This window comes from Aythya ferina (assembly GCF_964211825.1).
Source record: "Aythya ferina genome assembly, chromosome: 1".
NCBI lineage: Eukaryota > Metazoa > Chordata > Aves > Anseriformes > Anatidae > Aythya > Aythya ferina.
Genome location: NC_140296.1, coordinates 125,995,799 through 126,015,864, shown reverse-complemented (window position 1 = coordinate 126,015,864; position 20,066 = coordinate 125,995,799). Strand labels below are relative to the sequence as shown.

At 40.1% G+C, this 20,066-nt stretch overlaps 1 protein-coding gene across 4 annotated transcripts in view; it reads left to right on the top strand.

Moving 5' to 3' along the window:
* Window positions 1–18,075, top strand: part of TSPAN9 (tetraspanin 9) — a 172,410-nt gene extending 154,335 nt beyond the window's left edge. For all 4 annotated transcript variants that reach the window (XM_084502821.1, XM_084502823.1, XM_084502822.1 and 1 more), the window contains 6 exons: window positions 7,402–7,593; window positions 9,206–9,280; window positions 10,865–10,966; window positions 12,862–12,993; window positions 13,104–13,187; window positions 13,967–18,075. In XM_084502821.1, the coding sequence (XP_084358947.1) occupies window positions 7,402–7,593; window positions 9,206–9,280; window positions 10,865–10,966; window positions 12,862–12,993; window positions 13,104–13,187; window positions 13,967–14,038 (657 nt within the window). In that variant the 3' untranslated portion in view covers window positions 14,039–18,075. The remainder of the gene's footprint in view (window positions 1–7,401; window positions 7,594–9,205; window positions 9,281–10,864; window positions 10,967–12,861; window positions 12,994–13,103; window positions 13,188–13,966) is intronic.
* Window positions 18,076–20,066: the final 1,991 nt, after the last annotated feature.

The following is a 20,066-nucleotide window of genomic DNA, read 5'->3' as shown; positions in this document are numbered from 1 at the left end:
ATATTTTTAGAGCTTTCTACATAAAATTGAAACATTTCCTTTTCTTCTTAATTCCATAACAAGTCATCTTCAGCCTCCTTTCAGACAAGACAGTGAAAGGTTTTTCTGCTGTTTTTTCTTGGAAGGAATGAAGGACTGGAAGACAATTTGTAGCATGAATCTGTATTTGAGCGGTCTAATGCCACTGTCATTTATTTGTTTTGAGATAGCAAAGGTATTTATCTACCTGGAATTGGCTGATTCTTTGTACTGAATTTTCATGTTTCTTCCTGAGCTGGTGTGATTGCCTGTCTTTCATTTTCCTGACACAGATCCGTGGACAGAAGAGTGAGATTCAGTTCACTGACAAGTCATCTGTCTACTTTGATGGATATAACTTTTCTCACTGTAGCATATGGCTGCCCTCCTACCCCCTCTTATTTATTTGCCCCCTTTCTAATGTCAGTTCTTGTTAGCAGGCTCTCTGAAAGGAAATTTGGTTCAGCCTTGTAATATTGCCAGCAGGCTAGAGGTGGAAGGTTTAATTTGCCTGTGCTTTTTTAAGTCTGTGAAAATAATAAGATAGAGATGATCCAAGCAATGGATGGATAACATGTAACATCTTTTTAATTGAAGATCTCTTGCCAAAGTACTTAAGAATATTTCAGAGGTGTTCCCAGTTCATTTGGGTGATGTTGTTTGCCAGGCAGAAGATTCAAAATAGAACATACTACTGAAGAGAGAGAGGGTAAGCTTTGAATACTGATAAAGAAAAATTAAATCTGCACTGAACTAGCCAGTTGTAATACAATTTCTTCTTTTGTATATCTAATATAGTTCCTGCTTATCTTGTTCCCAATGAATGTTGAGCAAAGCTATTCACCTTTTATTATCATCACTTTTTTAACATAGAATTGTAGTTTAATACCAAGAAAAACAGATAATGGTCAGGGTAAACAACTCTTTTTTTTCTTTTTTTTTTTTCCCCACCTTCATTCCCATTGCCTCTTATATTTTAGTATTGACCTGCTGATTTTACTAAAAGCTTAAAAAATACAAGTTCATTGGGGACCAGAAGACATGCTGACTTCCAGTTTTACTTATTTTTTACTCCTTAGTCAGTTATCAGTGGTGCCAGAAAATGTCATGAATCAGAATGGAGAGTGAATTTCCTATAGTTTTGTGTTCTTTTAGCATGCTAACTGACCAAGAGAAAAATGCTCATAGTGGTCCAACTTAGTACATGACTTACACAGATACTGTGACTGCTTCACAAACCACTCCTTTAGGCATTTCTTCACACTGATTCCTTACATCTTGTCTCAGAAGTACCTCCAACTGCTGAAAGCAAAGTGGCTTTGCAAAATGTAGTTTAAGCACCTTTTAAGCATCTTTTGTGCTGATGGAGATCTTTCAGTGTTTGAACACTCTCTTGTGCCCTGTGGTACGTCTTCAAGAGAGCATCTTAAATCATGTTAACTTCTTTGGGGCTCAAAAGTTTCTCAGTATTTTCTAGACAAATTTGGATGAGTGTTACTGACTGTTGTTCCAACAAGTCCTTGAAACATCTCTTTGTTTGCTTGGTTTGGGTTTTGGGTGGTTTGTTTTGTTTTGTTTCTCTTTTGTAACTACTACTTTTGTTTTGGTATTAAAGCACACGAGAGGATAAACAGGCTTCAGGAAGATTGGCTTGGGAAGAAATAGGCACATTAATAACCAATAATGAATACAGCTAACCAGATTTCTTGAAGTCATGCCAGTGAATGCTGAACATATACATGTATGTTTGACAGTGAACTCACCACAAGGCTGTGGCACAGAAAGTGCCCATGAATAAATAGGTGGGGACATCCAACTCAGAAGAAAGTACCACAGACACATTCCCTTGCATTTGTGCAAATATACAGTATATGAATTTGGCCTATAGTTTTAAACAACCATACAGTTAAGTTTTCAGAAGGCTTTAATGCAGCTGCTCAAAAGCTACAACACTGGGGGAACTCAATAGATCATGGCTCCCTTTGCTTTTCTGCCATTGGAATAAAGAAGGATTTTTTGTCTTGTTTGATACATTTCTCTTTGGGCTTTCATATATTGGAATTTGGAGTGTTATTTACATGTGCTGTTTGCCCTCATAGATACATTTTTATTCTGGAAACCACATTAGTAAAAATATCTCTTTCTGATGATATCTAAATAAGGAGTTGAGAAATCTACTTAACATGTCCAAACACTTGAGTTCTGTTTTTCAATCCGTATATTAAATGTTCTTGGAAAGAGGCTTTATTGAAGAGATTAATCAAAATATCTTTATTAGCCAAATCCATCTACAAACCTTGTATTTTTTTATGCTGGGATAGTGATTAAGGATTGCAGTAGAATATTCTGCTAATCATTCAAAGACCAGGAGAGACAAAATTCAGTTATTTTTCTATTCTACAGCTCTAAGGGCTTAATTAAGCAGCATTGCCTATTTGCTCTTGCTATAAAACTTGGCTCTGAATGTTTCTGTGGAGCAGGTGAATTCAGCAGATCTTCCTGTCCAGCTGGTTTTCATATTGGATTCTCATTTCAGGCAAAATTAATTTTATGGAAATAATTAGGACAATAAAAACATCTTAAAATGATGTTCAATTTCCATTTTTGAAGTAATGTTATTATATAGGGAAAAACTCTAAACTTGCATCTTTTAACAAGTATCTTCAAAAAGTTCTGCAGTAAAAGAGAACATTGCAATTTGCTTCCTTGTTTCAATTTCAAGTCTGCATAGATAGGCTCATTTGCATGATTTAGAGAGACTGAGCCTAATCCCCAAACTCTGCAATACAGAAACGTATCTTTACAGTTGCATGGTTTTAGGAAATAGGGCTTAATGCTGAGGACTACATTGTTAGGCTGATGGATTTTCATTCACTATGATGAACTGCTTAGAGTCTTGTTCTGCTACTAACCCTTTGCTTACTATTGAGAAAAAAAAAAAAAAAAAAAAAAGGTTTAATACAAGGAATATATAAAGACTTTGTTATTGTGTCCTTAAAGAACTATTGTTGTCATATCTGTTATCAAGGACACGTTTAATAATGACGTGTTCTACTTGGGCATGATTTCCCCTTAGTAAATGCATGTGGACTAATTACAAGCACCTTCTTCATGTGTTTTGAAAGGGGTTCCAGGCTTAGTTGCTCCATCACCTTCCCAGGGTTGAGATGTGACTGGTCAGTGTGTTCCCTGGTTCTTCCATTTGGATAGGAGAGAGATTTGTTTTTTTCATAGTCTTTTCAGTAACCTCTCCCAACTGCTGTGACATATTAAAAGTAATCAAGAGTGGCCTTGCAATGACATCAGCTATGTCACTTAGCACTTCCGGGTGCTTCCTGTCAGGCCCTGTGGAGTTACATATGTCCAATTTGTTAAAACTGCTCCCTCGCCTGATCCTTCTCCAGACTTTCACTCTGTCCTCAGGAGCCTGCTTTTAACAGTGAAGACTGAGGCAAAGAAACCATCAAGCACCCTGGCATTTTTAGTGTCCTTTGGCATCAGTACCCCTGTCACATTTACAAGTGGACCCACATTTTCCTTAAGCCTCCTTTTTGTTCTTCATGTTATTGGAGAATCCCTTCTTGTTGTCCTTGACATCCCTTGCCAGATGCAACTCTAGATAGGCTTTGGCTTTTCTAGTCTCTTTCCTGCATGACTGGACAGTGTCTCTTTATACCTTCTGTCTCACCTGTCCCTCTTTCGACCTCTTGTACACTTACCTTTTATGATTTAGTCCGGAGTTTATTGATCATTTGTGGGGGCTTTCTGTAGCCTTTGCTCAATTCCCTGCTTGTTGGGCTGGAGCATTCTTAAGCATGAAGAAGGTGATCCTTGTATATCGGCAGTTCGCTTGGAACTCTCTTCCCTTCAGGGCTGTATCCCATTGGAGTCTTACAAGCAGATCAGTAGTACAGCTACCACTGATAACGCAGGATATACCACTTCAGTATGACTTCAACAACTTTTAAGCAACATCTTGTGAAAAATCAATTTGTGAAAAATCCATCAACCATACCATTTATAATGAGCACAACAAATCTATTAGCTTTAGTAGCCTTATGGGGAAAGCTCTTTTGCCCTTTATGAGGAATCAGCATACTTCTGCGGGTGTCTCTCAAAGGAGAAGGACAACACAGCAGGGCACAAGCAATCTAAGAGATTTCTGAAAAGAGACATGGGTGATTGAGCAGTCAACAAGCAAAGGTACTCTTTTGGACATTTTGCTTATAAACAAGGAAGAACTGGTTGGGGATAGCCTTGTGGAGTTCAGGATCCCGTGATGAGGGAGCAGAGCAAAAAGCAGGACCACAAACAGGACTGAAGACTTCCATCTCTTCAGAGACTGAGTAGTATAGGTACCGCTGATTCACAAATTAGCCAGTGGCAGCTGCCCCAGCTTCTGGCAAAGTCCCTGTGCCCTCTCCCAGCTTCCTCAGCAGCCATTTACCATGGCAGCCACTCCCCTCTTCCAGTCACGAGGTCTATTCTGATAGATGGGCAGGGCCAGCCTCCCTTGCAGGTTTATCTACAAGTACATCAGACCCTCAGGGCCCTTCCACTGGGTGCATGGAAGCTGCTTGGAGAGCACTGACTGGCAATTTTCATGGCCGATCAGAACCATGCAGTTTTTCATTTTACCTGTATGGTTACTCTCCAAACAGCACTCTCTTTCCTGAAAATATCATGTCGTTAAAGCACAACACTTCAGGTATTGCCTTCCAGATGGAGCAACTGCAGCATGCCCTCTCCACAGCTTATGGATACCATTGTGTCTTTTTGTACATAACCTTTGAACAGCTTTTTAAACTGTATGCTAGTGATATACTACAAAATGACCAGATAGTATTTTTTTTGTAAAATACGAATATAAAGCTTTCCATACAACAGAAAATATGTTTCAGAACATCTTCTGAAACTTTTTTCATAAATACATGCTTTAAATAAAACTTACAACCCAACCACAAGGATATGTGTGTTCTTTAACCCCACCCCATTCCAACATATTTCTTTAAATGGACACCATAGACAGCAAAGGTTTAAGATTTTATGGATATTTTCTTTTTAACAGTAAACTTCACAGGGTGAAGGATGGTGTCAGCCCTCTTCAGCCCTCTTGTTTTCCTGGGACGATGGTAGCACCCTTCAAGCTTATCTGCAGGCACCAGATACATTTTCTCCACATATATGCCATCACTGCTTTACCAAAAACCCTGTGATAAGTAGAAGAACAAAACTTGGAAAACTAATAAACCTACTTGTTTGCTTCACCAGACACTTCTTTCTTTTGAAGGACATATTTTTGCTACTCAGGCTTTTAATCAACATAGGGCCCTTTTTCAGTATGTGTATGTGGTGAGGTGTTAATGGAATGTTCCCCTTCAAGGCATTCAGAGCAATTTCAGAAATGGCCATTATCAGGCCATCAGAAGCTGTGCAGATATTACTTTTCTTTGGGAAGGACTGGATCAACAGCTCCAGGAGCGACAGGTTATTCTTCAGACATAGGAGCATCACATTCCCAAGCCCGTACCAATAGCAACACAAGGTGTTAGTCCAACTATTCTCTGTATATTACAAAATATTAGGTATATTTCTTTTTTCTATTTTTTCTTTACTTTTTTATCTCTTTTTCACTTTTGTCCTTCCTTTATTTTCTTTTTCTTTCTGTAACTCATATAAGAAAACTGCAAAGGCAAAATCTGAGCCCCTCTGAGTAAATGAATGGAATTGCTGAGCTCTGAATCTTCCCCTTCCTCCTTTAACTCATTTGCTTAATAGAGTATGTTGTGGTCTCAACAGAGCAGTTAATGCATTGTAATATTTTGAAAAATCCCTTTATGTGTCTTGATAATCTTTCTGGACAATCAAGTTAATATCTTACAACACTTCAGTTAGTGTGCACTGAAACAAGATTAGGGACTGCTGTGTCTGGTGAGGTAGAAAAAGTGAAAAGGACTTAATAAAATGACTTAAAATATTTTTGCTTTTTTAATTTTCCAGGGTTCATTTGTACCAGGGAAAGAGGTGGATCCAGTGAGAATAAATAGCTGTGAGACCATTTTCACAGTGATCACCTTATATCAGAAATGAGATTGGTAGAGAATAAAGGGTCAGAGAAAGCTATTTTACTGCTAGAATTTTTGCAAGCTTGGGATGGTATGGCTGTATTCAATTCAGTCCCAAGACAGTGGAATTATTTGGGATATTTTTAAAGAGCATGAATGATAATTTGGTCTGGGACCTAAGGTCAAAGGATAAATTTTAGCATCAAGAGTACAGCTACTCAGTAGGTTGATAAAGGAGGTACAAACAGAAGAAAGCACAAAAACTGAGGAGTTCCTCTGGAGAGAAGGAAAATAAAATGTGATGTATGCTAGGAGTATGTTAGCACTGTTTGGAAAGGGATGCCTCCTTGTGGAAGTTTTTAGGATCTTTCATCAACTCGCAAATCTTCCTGACTACTTACTCTCTTCTGTCATTGTAGATCATCCTGTTTGCATAGATGAGCCTTGGTGTTTAATATTACCACCATCAACTGATTTTATTATGTAATCTGAACTTTCAATGTAATTTTGGTATGGACAAATCTTATATTGGGAAGATTAAAGTCTGTGAAATGGAGAACTTGCCCAGTGGGCCTGTGAAATCAGCCATAGTGAGAATGTAGTCAGTGCAGACACGGGTACAACTGAACAATGCACTAACATTCATAGTGAAACATCTCAAAAGGGAACTGTAATCACATTATGTAGATTGGCATGTTGACCCAATAACTACAGCAATTTGAAAGGAGTTATTCCATGGTTGTCTTTAGCAGAACTTTAGAATTGCAGGAGGAAGAACAGTGTCAAACAACAGGAAAGCTCTAAGAACTAATCCTAAACCACAACCAGGCTACTGGGACTGGCCAATGGAAAGTTATGACAAATATTTATTGAAATTATGTTGATCATAACATAACCCTTGCTTGCCCTAGGGTGAGGAACTATGGGGCTGGCACTCTGAGAGATTGTGGATGACTGTACAAATATGTGTGATGAGGCATTCTTTCAAGTAATGTTTTTTCCTTCCTACAGAAAAATTGTATTGGGCAGTGTTGCTGGAAGATAAATTGTTAACCCTGGTTTCATGTGCTGAGTCTTTAAAAATAGGGTTCTGCCATCCAGTGGCTTTAGAACAGATTTATCAGGATAAGTTACATGACCAAGTCTAGGTAAAAACTTTTAGTTTCATGTTGTTTCAGTACCAAGCCAGTGAGAGCATTACTGCAGAGCAGTTACCTGGGAAATTACTTGAGAAATTCCTTCCTTTTGTAGAGTGGGTGAAGGAGGCAGTGCCATTTATTTTAATGGTGAAATCTTTCTTTTGTTTATCTCTTTGCAGTTATGTGGCTGTGGGCTCCTGGGCGTGGGCATCTGGCTGTCAGTGTCACAAGGAAACTTCGCCACATTTTCTCCTAGCTTTCCATCTCTTTCAGCTGCCAACCTAGTCATTGCCTTTGGCACAGTCATCATGGTGACCGGCTTTCTGGGCTGCCTGGGTGCTATCAAGGAAAACAAGTGCCTACTTCTGAGTGTAAGACATCAGTATTTCTTTTCACTAAAACCAGTTACTGTTGCTTTGCGATTATTTTATTTAAAAACATTTTCACCAGTGCAAAATAGTCCTGTGGATCACTGTAACGTATTCCTTAACCTTCAGTCTTCTGTATGATTACAATATGACATTCCACAGGTTTGGTTACAGAGATACTGGTGCATTAGCAAATGTAGCCTTGTTACTGTGTAAACTAAGGTATTAGATAACAAAGCAAATTACTATCAGTTACCTCTGAATGGTTAAACGTGAACTGTGGGTTCAACTGGATAGCCTTTCTGGAAATGTCTTTTAGAAGGATTGACTGGAAAATCTTAAGCACAGCTGTTTTTGGATGCCACTCACAGTTGCTCATGGCTATTTTCTACTTTGCCTTACTTTAGATAAGGCCTGTGTCAGAGGCTGGTGGAAAGCATATGACCTGAAGTCAGCATCTCTGCTTGGTATCAGCAGTAAAAATGAATGAATAAATAAATAAATAAATAAATAAATAGACAAATAAATCCTTAGCAGCCCAGCCATTGTCCAGCACAGATTTGGGAACCCCTCTCAGAAAATACATTGTGGGTCACTTCTCTTGCATAAGTCCAGGGGGTTTCATCATGATCCTTTCCACCCTGAGGAAAAGGTGAGGGGAGTGCTTCCAAAGCAGACAGGTTCCAACTCAGTTGCAGTTTTCAATCAGAGGTGCTGTGACATTAAGGAGCACGTGAGTTTTTCTTGTGTAAATATCTTCCTTATATGGTATTGGGGAATAGCTGAGCAGTGTTCCCTAGACCACTTCAGAAAATTAAACTGGAGAAGAAATGTGCACTTGTTCCCTATCTGCTGCTTGTTTTTATCATACAGTTAGGAAAGGAAATAGAGAATAATAATAACGGTATCTATGTTGTTCATGCACATGAGCTACAACACCAACAGAAACTTTTTGTTCTTCTCTTTAAGAGTGTGTTTATATTCTTACAAGGCTCTGCAGAAGTCTTTTGGTACAGATTACCATGAGTTACTGATTGGAGAGCTTGCTGCATCTCATACTCCATCTTCCCCAGTGCCTAAATGGGAATGCTGTGGTTATGTTATACCACTAGTACCTAGAAGAATGCTACTGGGCATGAAAATTAATTAGAAACTGCTGAAGTGCATCTCTCTCTGCCCCCTGCAGAGAGAGATCTGAACTACGGACAGTTGGAAATAGAAGTGCTGAGTAATGTGTATACAAATAGGTAGTCAGATCTGTTCCCACCTAATAGGGAGCCACTGCCATGCCATATCACATTGATCTCTATGACAGTGAGCTTAGCATCTGTTTTGTAGATAGTATGAAGGAAAGAGGCTGGGCTAAGTGCATTGCTGAAACAAGAAAACTGATAGTAGGGGGAAAAAGAATTAGAGACCACTACACAGTGAGCTTCATCATTGATATTGACAGAAGCTTTAGTGACAATATAGTATTAAGATGTCTGACCTGTTTGAAATCAAACGCATATTTTTTGCAAAAGAGGGAAGGTTTGGAGGACAAGGCCAACAATCTTCAGTTTTCAGCTCTCTATTTGGCAAGTGTGTATACACAGTCTCTTTTTCTTTATTCTAGTTTTTCATCGTTTTGCTGATAATTCTCCTGGCAGAGCTGATATTACTGATTTTGTTCTTTGTTTATATGGACAAGGTAAGCAAATATGCCACAGATTAATCATCTGTACTAACAGGTAAACCAGGTTGCGTTTGCTTTTGTTAGGTGAATGTATGTGGGTTTTCCTTGCTCTTCACTTTGGTGAAGGTTTAACCTTGAGACTTTGGCTATTTTCTATAAGCTGCTTCTGGGGGAGGAAGGAAGTAATGAGAAGGGCAAACAGGAGAGAAGAATATACTGAGAATGCAGTTCCCTCCCTGAAATAAAACCATTGTCCAGAGCCTGCTTTTTAGTCCTCTCTGGAAGCTAAGATACCTATCAATATAGCTTGTTTATGTCTCTGCAAAAAGCTGATAATCTTGTGGAGCCGGGTTGTGGAAGGTCTTGGTTTGGATGTTGTTACCCTCTTAGGGCCAACCCTTCAACAGCACCAGAGGAGCAGGGAGCAAGGCCTGGGGTATTCTCAGGGGATTCCAGATGCCACCAGCTGAATGACTTGACTGGGCTGCCTCAGAGAGTTTGACAAGGTTGGGGAGAGGATCAATAGACAGCTTTTCATAAAGCCCATTTGTAAGAAGTTAGCCTGCTATCTAGTGAAGATTAAGAGGAGCAGGTACAGCTCACTGGCTTGGCAGATAGATAAGAATGGAAAAACCTTGGGGAATCAGAGGGCTCTACTGAACACAGGACGGAGCCTTATGCTATGAGCTTATCCAGACTCATTTTAAAACTGAGCTCTTATCAGATTTATCTCTTCCCATGTTGTCATTATGATATCTGCCACTTCCAGAGAGTTGGGGTGAACTTCCTGAGGGTAGTGAGGTACTGGAACAGATTGCCCAGAGAAGTTGTGGATGCCCCATCTCTGGAACTATTTAAGGCCAAGCTGGATGGGGCTTTGAGCAACTTGCTCTAGTGGAAGGTGACCCTGCCCGTGGTAGGGAGGTTGGCACTAGTCAAAGGTCCCTTCCAACCCAAACCATTTTATGGTTCTATGACTCGGTGATTCCAACTTCCTCCTCTGAAGCAAGAAGAACACTTTTGAAAAATTTAAATCCTGCAAGCCTGTGCCCACAAGCAGAACGATGATAATGCCCTTTTGCAATTGATTCTATATTGGCCATTGATTACAGACTGCCTGAACCTGTGCAAAGGACAACTAAGTTAAGTTTGGGAGACTGGGACTCTTGTTTTATGATATTAGCAAATTAAAGTAGACCACAGGTTAGAGGCAGGAGAGGCTGCTGTGGAATATTGCCAACATCTGTATGTTAAGAATTAACATAAGCTCAGCATATTTCTGCTGATCACTCTTCAGTTATTTTGGTTCAGGTAATTATATGATGGATTCTAACTAGAGGGAAAGCTGTTTGGTCTCCATTCTCATGAAAATTAACCCAAGATTTTGCAATCTGAGGGATAGACTAGGCCTTGGAGGTGCTGAAAGTCTTTGCTGAAAGAGACCTTGTGAGAGTCTTGAAGCTAAGAGAGATCTTTTTTATCCATGTTAAGTTTGTGGTGAGAAAATGTAAGAGAGATGTGTTCTGTATTCAAGTCTGTACCATTTGGTTCTGTCCTATAAATAGCAGTGCATTGACTTTTTGTATTTATATGATGTAGGTCAGTGAGAGCGCAAAGAAGGATTTAAAGGAAGGTATGAAGCTGTACAATTCAGAAAATAATGTTGGACTGAAAAATGCGTGGAATATCATTCAAGCAGAGGTAACACTTTTTCTCATTAGAAAAAAATAATCGCAGTTGGACCACAAAGGCTGCCACAGTCTGTTAAATGTAGCATCCATGCCCAGTCTAAAAGGTGGCTAATGCAGGCTGTTTTCTGGTTTTGCACTCTTGAATATCAAGGGAGTATTGTGAAATGCAAAATCAAAGTGTACTTTGTAAGGTGAAAGATGCTCGCTGTCTGAGATTCTCTATTACTGTCACTTAGAAATACAATCTGAAACATGGAAAAGCAGCAAAAACTGCATAGATTGAACTGCAGCTCTGACAGCTAGCATTTCACAATTCAGGACTTAAAAAACTAAGACACCTTGAATATGAATATAGGACTGCTTTTTCTCCCCCCCCCCTTTTTTTTGAACGTCATTAAGCATTTGCTTTTAGAGATCACTGGGCACAGAGAACTTTAAAAACACAGAATTTCTGTAGCATCCTTTTTGAAAGCATACAGTAGTTTAGTGGAAGTAAAGAAGTAAAGAAGCCTCACCTCAGTGAGTAAGATCATGAAACAGATCCTCCTGGAAGCTATGTCAAAACACATGGAAGACAGGGATGTGACTAGAGACAGCCAATGTGGCTTCACCAAGGGCAAATCGTGCCATCTAGTGGATTTCTCTTGTGGAGTGACTGCATCAGTGGACAAGGGAAGAACTAATATCATCTATCTGGACTTCTCTAAGGCCTTTGATACAGTTCCCCACTATTCTTGCCACTAAATTGGAGGGCTATGGGTTTGAGGAATGGGCAGTTAGATGGATGAAGAATTAGCTGGAATGCTGCATCCAGAGAGTTATAGTCAATGACTCAGTGTCCAAGTGGAAACTAGTAATGAACGATGTCCCTCAAGGGTCTGTGCTGGAAGCAATACTATTAAATGTCTTCCTCAGTGACATAGGGATTTGGATTGAGTGCACCCTCAGCAAGTTCATGGATGACACCAAGCTGACTAGTGCAGTTAATACAGTAGAGGGAAGGGATGTTATCCAGAAGGATCTTGGCAGGCTTGAGGAGTGGTCCCATGGGAAGCCTTTGAAGTTCAATGGGGCCAAGTACAATCCCCAATATCATCACAGACTGAGTGGTTAATTAATCACAGACTGGGTGATTAGAGAGCAGCCCAACAGAGAAGGACTTGGGGTACTAGGGTGGAAAAATTGGACATCAGCCATCAATGTGCCCTTGCAGCCCAGAAAGTCAATAGTATGCTGTGCTGCATCAAAAGAGGTGTGGCCAGAAGGTTGAGTGATGTGGTTCTTTCTCTGCTTTCATGAGATCCTACCAGGACTACTGCACCCAGTTCTGGGGTCCCCAGTACAGGAAAGACATTGACCTGTTAGAGCAGGTCCCAAGGAAGGCCATGAAAATGATCAGTGGGCTAGAGCACCTCTCCTATGAAGAAAGCTTGAGAGAGTTGGGAGGAGGGGGGTTGGCCTGGAGAAGAGAAACATTGAGGAGACCTTATTGTGGCCTTCTAATAAATAAAGCCAGCTTATTGGAATGACTGAAAAAGACTTTTAACTAGGGTGTGTAGTGGCAGGACAAAAGGTAGTAGTTTTAAACCGAAACAAGGTAGATTTAGGCTGGATATAAGGAAGAAATTCTTTACTACCAGGGTAGTGAGAAACTGGAAGATGTTGACCAGAGAAGTAGTGGATGACCAGTCATTGGAAGTGTTCAAAGTCAGGTTAGATGGGGCTTTGAGCAACATGATCTAGTGAAAGATGTCCCTACCTAAGGCAGGGAAGTTGGAATTAGGTGATCTTTAAGGATTCTTTCCAACCCAAACCATTCTATGGTTCTGTGATTCTAAGTAAAGTTTGTACAATTCACAAATTGCGTAGTAAAGTTCATTTATTAATCCTTTACTTTTCCCATAGATGAAATGCTGTGGTGTAAATGACTTTACGGATTGGTACCCAGTGCTGGGGGAAAACACTGTCCCAGACAGATGTTGTACAGAAAACTCCCAAGACTGTGGACGGAATTCTACTGAATTAGTGTGGAAAACGGTAAGGCTTACTTTGCTCGGGTCAAGTCGTAGGGAGGGGTGGAAGGTAGAAAATAGAGGAAATGCACGTGAAAGAAATGTAACCTTGGGAATTCAATTTTCATCTTTCAGGGATGTTACGAGAGAGTTATGACTTGGTTTGATGAGAATAAGCATGTCCTTGGTTCGATTGGGATGTGCATCCTTATAATGCAGGTAATGCCAGTATGATGTATGTCAACATAGCTTTGATTTGCTGTCAGCATTCTTGTTTCTGCTATGTGAAAAGCAGTTCTTTGAGTTTGGGTTTGGCTATATTTTCAAAAATATTAGATTTGTTTAATGAGCTCATTTGAGGCCATCTCCTTGGAAAGAAAGCAAGTCAGTAGTCAGTTCCTCAAAGAAGACATGCTACAGTGAAGTTTCACTTATCTGCATTTTCACTTCAGAGCACTGCTTTGGAGTTACCAGGTTTAGATGTTTATTACCTTGTTTCTTAAGGTACTGTTATGTTTTAAATTTTATGAGGAAGTTCTGTCTGGAAATTGCCAAAACAAGTTAAATCATGGCTGCTGAAGTGAGTAAGTTAACATGTGCTTAAAAAAAGAAATGCAGAAGTATCATAATCTGCTATAGTTTTGGGGCTCTTTTGGGACAGAATGTCAGAATCTGATGTATAAGTCACAGGTATCTGGCTAATCAAGAACAAACTTTTGGGCAAAAAGGAAGAGTGACCTGCATTCATTGTTTCAGAAACATTTTTGTATGTGACAAGGAGCCCTGAGAACTTTTTGCCTTCATCTGTGCTTTGACATGTCTTCAGACATAGCTGTGTGCCTGAACAATATACATCCTGGTTTACTGATCAGTGTTGAAGCTTGAGAAAGCTGACTAGTGTAGAATGTCTTTAAAAACTACATTTGGACCATGAACACAGGTAGTTCAGTTTTGGTAACCTTCCTGTACTGAAGACTTCATTGTTTGCTTTCCTTCAGATTCTTGGCATGGCCTTCTCCATGACACTCTTCCAGCAGATTCACAGGACTGGCAAAAAATATGATGCCTAAAGCCTCTGAGACATTATCACATCAACCCTTCTGTCTGATCATAAAAAGGAACAAAAGGAATGACCACAAAGAGTATCAGCCGAGCCCCACTAAGAGAATCCGTCCCACTGACCGATCTACTTTGTTGTTACTTGTACAGTTATTATCACAGCTTGTTATTTGACTCATGTTTCTGTCTGTTTCACATTTGCCATTTATTTGCCAAAGAGAGGGGAAAGATCCCCAAACAAATGGATTTTCTACACAAAATCATAGATCTGTTCTAAGAATGTTTCCTTAATTTAAGAAAATGTTTCACTCTACTAATCCATGCTATATGTGCAAAAATGATGTGTGTTCAACTCTAAGGGAGAAATCTTCAAAGTCTTCCATTAAGTTTTTAACCCTCATGTCCAATTCACTGTAAGACTCGGAAAAGCCACTCTAACAGAGAGTCCTAAGAATTGGAGCTGCTTTGCTTTGCAGCTTCTTGTACCAGATGGTGTATAGTTTTTTATTATGATAATGATGATGATGACTATTACGATGAATATAGCTTAGAATTTAGTTGCCTGATTTATAGCTTCTTACTGTTTTTGTTTTTACACATTTATTGTACATTAGTTTAGGAACCACTGTGCAATCTCCAGAGGACACGTTTTTCAAAGTTGGCAGTTGGTGGAGGCAAATAAAGACGTAACTTTTCTCAAGTCTGTGGGGAGCTCGCTAGTCCTGTGAGCCCAAATTTCAATGTCTTTATCCACCCAAAGCAATCTTTGGCTCTGTAACTGATGGCCCTCATTAGCTTGCTTTGAAGTCACGCTACTTTGAAAGCTAAAAATACTGACTAAGCAAGTGAATGCTCCCTGGCATGAAGGAGAAAGATTGCAGTCTGACCAGCTGGCCAGTTGTCGGCAGCCTTCACAAACTGTATTGCGTATTGAAACTGTCTGTTTCAAAAAGTTTGCATAGCGTTTTACTGGATATTAGAAAGGGGGATGGCAATTTGATTGTAATATTGTCATGTCATGTCCTTCATTGAAGGAGTTCCCTTGGGTACAGCTGTCTCCCTGAGCTGGAAAGGGTGTCTCAGGACAGCAAGGAACATGAGTTTTGTTAAAGATCATCAAATGATACAGGAAAGGGGTGGTTTCCAAAACAGCACCCAGAGACAGTATGCATTGTCACATTGTCACACCTTCAGCCCAGAACTGGTTCATGCTGGAACATTACCAATTCCATCCAACAGGGTGTGGTTTGGAGTTCACTGGAATGCATATTTTTACCAACATTTTCTGGCTAGAAAAATCAAACATATTTTTCTAGTTTGAGCTCTGCTTCATTGCAGGCCAATCCCATTTACACTTTGTTCCAGTTTTCTGCAGATGTCTTTCCTCAGTTTTGCAGTTTTGTGAAGGAAGAAGGAAAGGATCAGCTATTGGAAGATGCTGTTATTTAACTCCAGTCAGGGCTCAACTCAGGTCTGAAAGGAATATTGATTCTTATATTAGCAGCAGTTAGAAGGGACCTTAATAGGTTACTTTATCCAATGTCACTCTCAAAAGGGGACTGTGACCTATGTGAGGTGTGTATGACTATGACTTTATTGGACTGAGTCTCAGAAGCTGTTGAGGATGGAGTTTTTGTGCCCTTCTGGTACCCCTTTCAGAGCCATGCTTTATCAAACTCTGGTAAATACATTTCTCCTGATGTCCAGTCTGAATATTTATACTTTAAACTCTTAAAATATATTAGTGTCATTGTATTAATCAGCCAGTCTTCTCATGGTGGGCTGAAATAACTGTTGGGCCACTTCCTGTCTGGGAGGTATTAGTCCCCTGTTTATCTTCCCAGTAGGTCCTGCTTACATCTGTAAGTACAAGTATAGCAGCAATAGCATTTTTTGTGGACTATGTGACACTTTTTAGACTTCATATGAGATTGGTATGACAGGAAGGAGTGTGAATGTGTGGGATATGGAGACAAATTTGGGTGTTCCAGTGATGAAGGAGGTTACTGTTCTTAGAGCCTGGTTCTTGCCCACATGAGCATTACGCCCAAAGTTTCACAGGGCTCTTGTTTCCCCCTAAAGCAGACAATACCACATGGGCTCAGCTATTTAACTTGGATTGCCTTCGAAAGTCCTGGAAGGAGCAGAGGAAAAGCACAGAAACAGAATCCAGTTTTATTTCCATTTCTAATGAAAATTGGGACCAGGAGCATCTGAGCCCCGCTGGAGATGGATGTTTCACATGGAAGAAGGGGCTCTGATTCCCAGCGTATGTGCTGCTACATATAAGACTGTATGCAAAGTTGATAAAATGTGTTCCCATTTTTGCAAGAAAAGACAGGACAATTTTCATCTGATGGCTCTACTGCACTCTCCTTTTGAGCAGAGGTACTTTGCTTTCTCTAGCAAAAAAGGTGCTTTTCTTTCTCTAGTTTTATCTGGGGTTCAGAAAGAGCAGTGTACATCACATCTGTCCTTTTTGGTCACACAGTGGTACCTACCACAACTTAAATTTCAATCTGCATTCAGTTTTTGTACAAAAAAAAAAAAAAAAAAAAAAAAAGTAAAATATATTAGTGAAAGTAGTAGGAAAGTAAAAAAAAGTTTATGAGTAACTCTTGAGAAGAAATGTGTAGTTGCAAACTCAGCTATTTTGCCTTTCATCCAAACTTATTTTTGTAGAATGCTTCATTCCATTTCATGATCTGATAGTGGCATAGATCCTGAAATCTTTTTTTTTTAATGACTACTTTTGGCATTCTAGGCACAGTATTAATTAAGGTAGTTACACAAGCTTCATGTATTCATTTCCATGAAGCCACCCTACAGGAAGGTAGTCAAGAGCAGGGCTGATTTGTGTCTCTAGCTGACTCACTGATGTGGGAGGAGATGACAGATATCCTGAAAGGAGAAGAAAAGTAATGCCCCTTTCCAGGCAACAAAAACAGCCTTGGAAAGTGTGAGGCTGTATCAGTTAGTTCATCAGAGAAGGCACTGACTTTCCTGTAACTGGTCAAAGGGAGCTTTGTCTCATGTATGTATGCACTTTTTTATGCTTGTGCTGGTGGGTGGCTGTCTATGTGTTTTCCCCAAACATCATTCTGGTTATTTAGCTACAAGTTTTTCGCATGTTTTTAAATAAAAACTGATACTGGGCAAAAATATCTTTAGTATACACAAATATTGATTTGTATAAGTGCATACCTCTCTGTATCTATAATTCATGAAAGCACAGTTCATGTGTGAAAGTACTGATTCTCTGAGTGTTTCTTCAGATTTTAGTGTACCTGCTGTCTCACTGTTCTTCATGATTGGAAGCTGAACTTAAGCGGAGACATATTGGGAGAACTGCTTAAAGAACCTCTACTTGAAAGCTGTGGAAGTGAATTCTGTTCCCTCTTGATGGTACCAAGGCTTTTAGTTATGGGAAGCCCAGGTGGAAGACATTCAAAAAATCTCACTCCCTGCCCATAGTGAAGTAACATGTGAGATGATAAAAACAATGGTATAAATATCTCAGAGATTACAGGAGATGACTTGTGTATGTGATTCATTGAGTTCTTGGACTGTGGTCAAGTTAGGCCAACTCTCTTATCCTGTGTCCCCCTGTGTCCTTCCCCCACACTTCCATTAATATATGAACTACAAACTCACACACAGGAAGGGTGCAAGCAGAGGAAAACAGAGCTGATCTTCATGGTCTTTCTTGGGCAATGTGTTGGTCAGGCATAGAAAAAGCAAGAAAGGAGTGTGTTTTCCCAGCAGATGGTTCTTGGGAGCGGCATAGAATAGGACACACATAATTCTGATGTAACTTCCTTCCATAGAGTTAAGCAGCTTCATCCTGTATCTCATGTGGGAAACCTGGAGATATTTGCCTAAAGGCTAGCCATCTGTTGTGCAGTAGATAGCAGACACTAAGAAACAACATGCCATTCCCCTCAGGTAATGTTTGCACCTGTATTTCTTCTATGCAATACCTACTTTTGCCTTTATATGAAAGATTTTTACTAGGATGATATCGAAATAAAGGATATTTTAAAAGGTGCCTCTTGAAGCTCATTTCTCTCCCACTCCCAACAACCACTAAAATTAAAAGGGTACCAAAAAAAAAAAAAAATCCAAAAGATGACTCACAAAGATCCATCCCAACATAAATTTTTCTGTGATTCTATAGTAGGTGCTTGAATGGGTGGGTTAACAGTGAGACAATCAGGCAGGGGCTTAGAAGGAAGAAAGAAAGGACAGGTAGAAGTTTGGGTGACTGGATGGATAGTGGCTGAGATAAAGGGCTGGAGCTGTGCACTGAGGTGGAGATGTAGGGGGTCAGAAGAGGGCTAGATTTTGAAGCCACATAGGAACAAAGAGAGAGTGAATGGTTTAGAGCATCTGTGTGTTAAGTGAATGGAAGATAGTAGAGTAGAAGCTAGTAGAATGGAAGCTTTGAGAGAAAAAATGATTGTGTCTTGCAACTCAAGGATTGGAAGGGAGTCAAAGCTTCCAGCTCTAGCCTTCTTCCACTCAACTTACATACTAGACTTTGTAGTTGGCTAGATCTGGGGAAAATATGTGAGGTGAAAGGGAGAGTTGAGAACCCTGGAGCTGGAAAGTATATGCAGTCAGAATGAGAAGATTAAAACTGGATGGAGAGAGAAAGAGGAATTGGTATGGAATCCATGTGTGCTGAGAGGAGGAGAAATAGACTTTCAAGAATAAAAGGCTCTGTATGTGGAGAGGGTGAGACCAGGAGAAAGGGGGCGTTTGCCTAGGATAGAGACAAGACTGGCATTGGAGGGTATATGCTTAGAGAGAAAGAGAGACAAAAGGTACAAAATAGTGTAAGGTAAGAGGAAGAAGACTAATAAAGCAAGAGCATATCTGTGTTGAGGGCAGCTCTATCCCTTTAAAGACAACAATCTTCAGAGAAAGACTCTCTTTGCAGCTTTCTCTTGGTTTTAGCAGCCCCTTCCCAATGCCACTCCATCTGTCCTTTGCTTTCTCTTTCTGTCAACCCTAACCAGAATCCAAACTGGCCCACAGTCCAAAGACCCCATACCTTGAATAGACTCAAGAGCTGTTCATAGATGAGTTCTAATTATAGTCTGTATCATCTTGTACAGTCCCTTGCTAGCCTCACTGCACATGTAGCACTCCATATTCTCTTAAACCTTAGGTGTCCTAGGGGCCAGGAACCCCTCTGTGCAGATCCTGTCTTTCTTCATTAGCAGGCCTTTTTCAGTCCCGCCCTAACTATAGCTTTGTGCTTTCCTCTTTCTGTCAACACTAACCTGTAAGCTCTGGTAAGATCTCAATTGTGCCAGAAACTTGGTTTCCCTCAGAGTATTTTTATTTGTAGCTATTGCTTTTCTTTTGGCAGTCCTGTTTGAGTCACTATTGCAGTCTTCTTTGACTTTCAATTCTAACCTAACTCCATGGATTCCATAATCATCAGAAAGGATTTCCTTTGCACCCCTGACTTTCCTTTGGCAGGTTACTGCAATTTCAATGCTGTACATGTAGATAACTCAATCATAGCCCAAACCCCATGCTGACCCACAGGTCGAGGACCAGGTTGGATGGGGCTTTGAACAATCTGATTTAGTGGGAGGTGTCCCTGCCCATGGCAAAGGGGTTGGAACTAGATGTTCCATGATAAAAGTTCATGATAATGATGCAAGACTGAGGCTAAACTAGGCCTCAGTCAATCAATAGGTCAGGGTTAGTATGAAGTCCAGTGATTGCCAAGTTTGTTCATAGTGGTAAGACAGGGATAAGGTCAAGTCAGGAAGTCAGTCCACAAGTTGGAGTCAAGAGGTTTCATTTCCTGCTCATTGGAATGTACCACCCTTGAGCCTGGAGAAGGTGATATCTGAATATTGACCACCTTTACTGGACCACTCTTCAGGTCAATATCCCATGAGATTCCTCCAAAGATATCCCTGAACAGGTAAAAATTTACTCTCCTGAAGTCCAGGGTTATGATTTTGGTTTTTGCTTTGCAGGATCTCAGGATCCTGGAGCCCTCCATCTCATGATCAT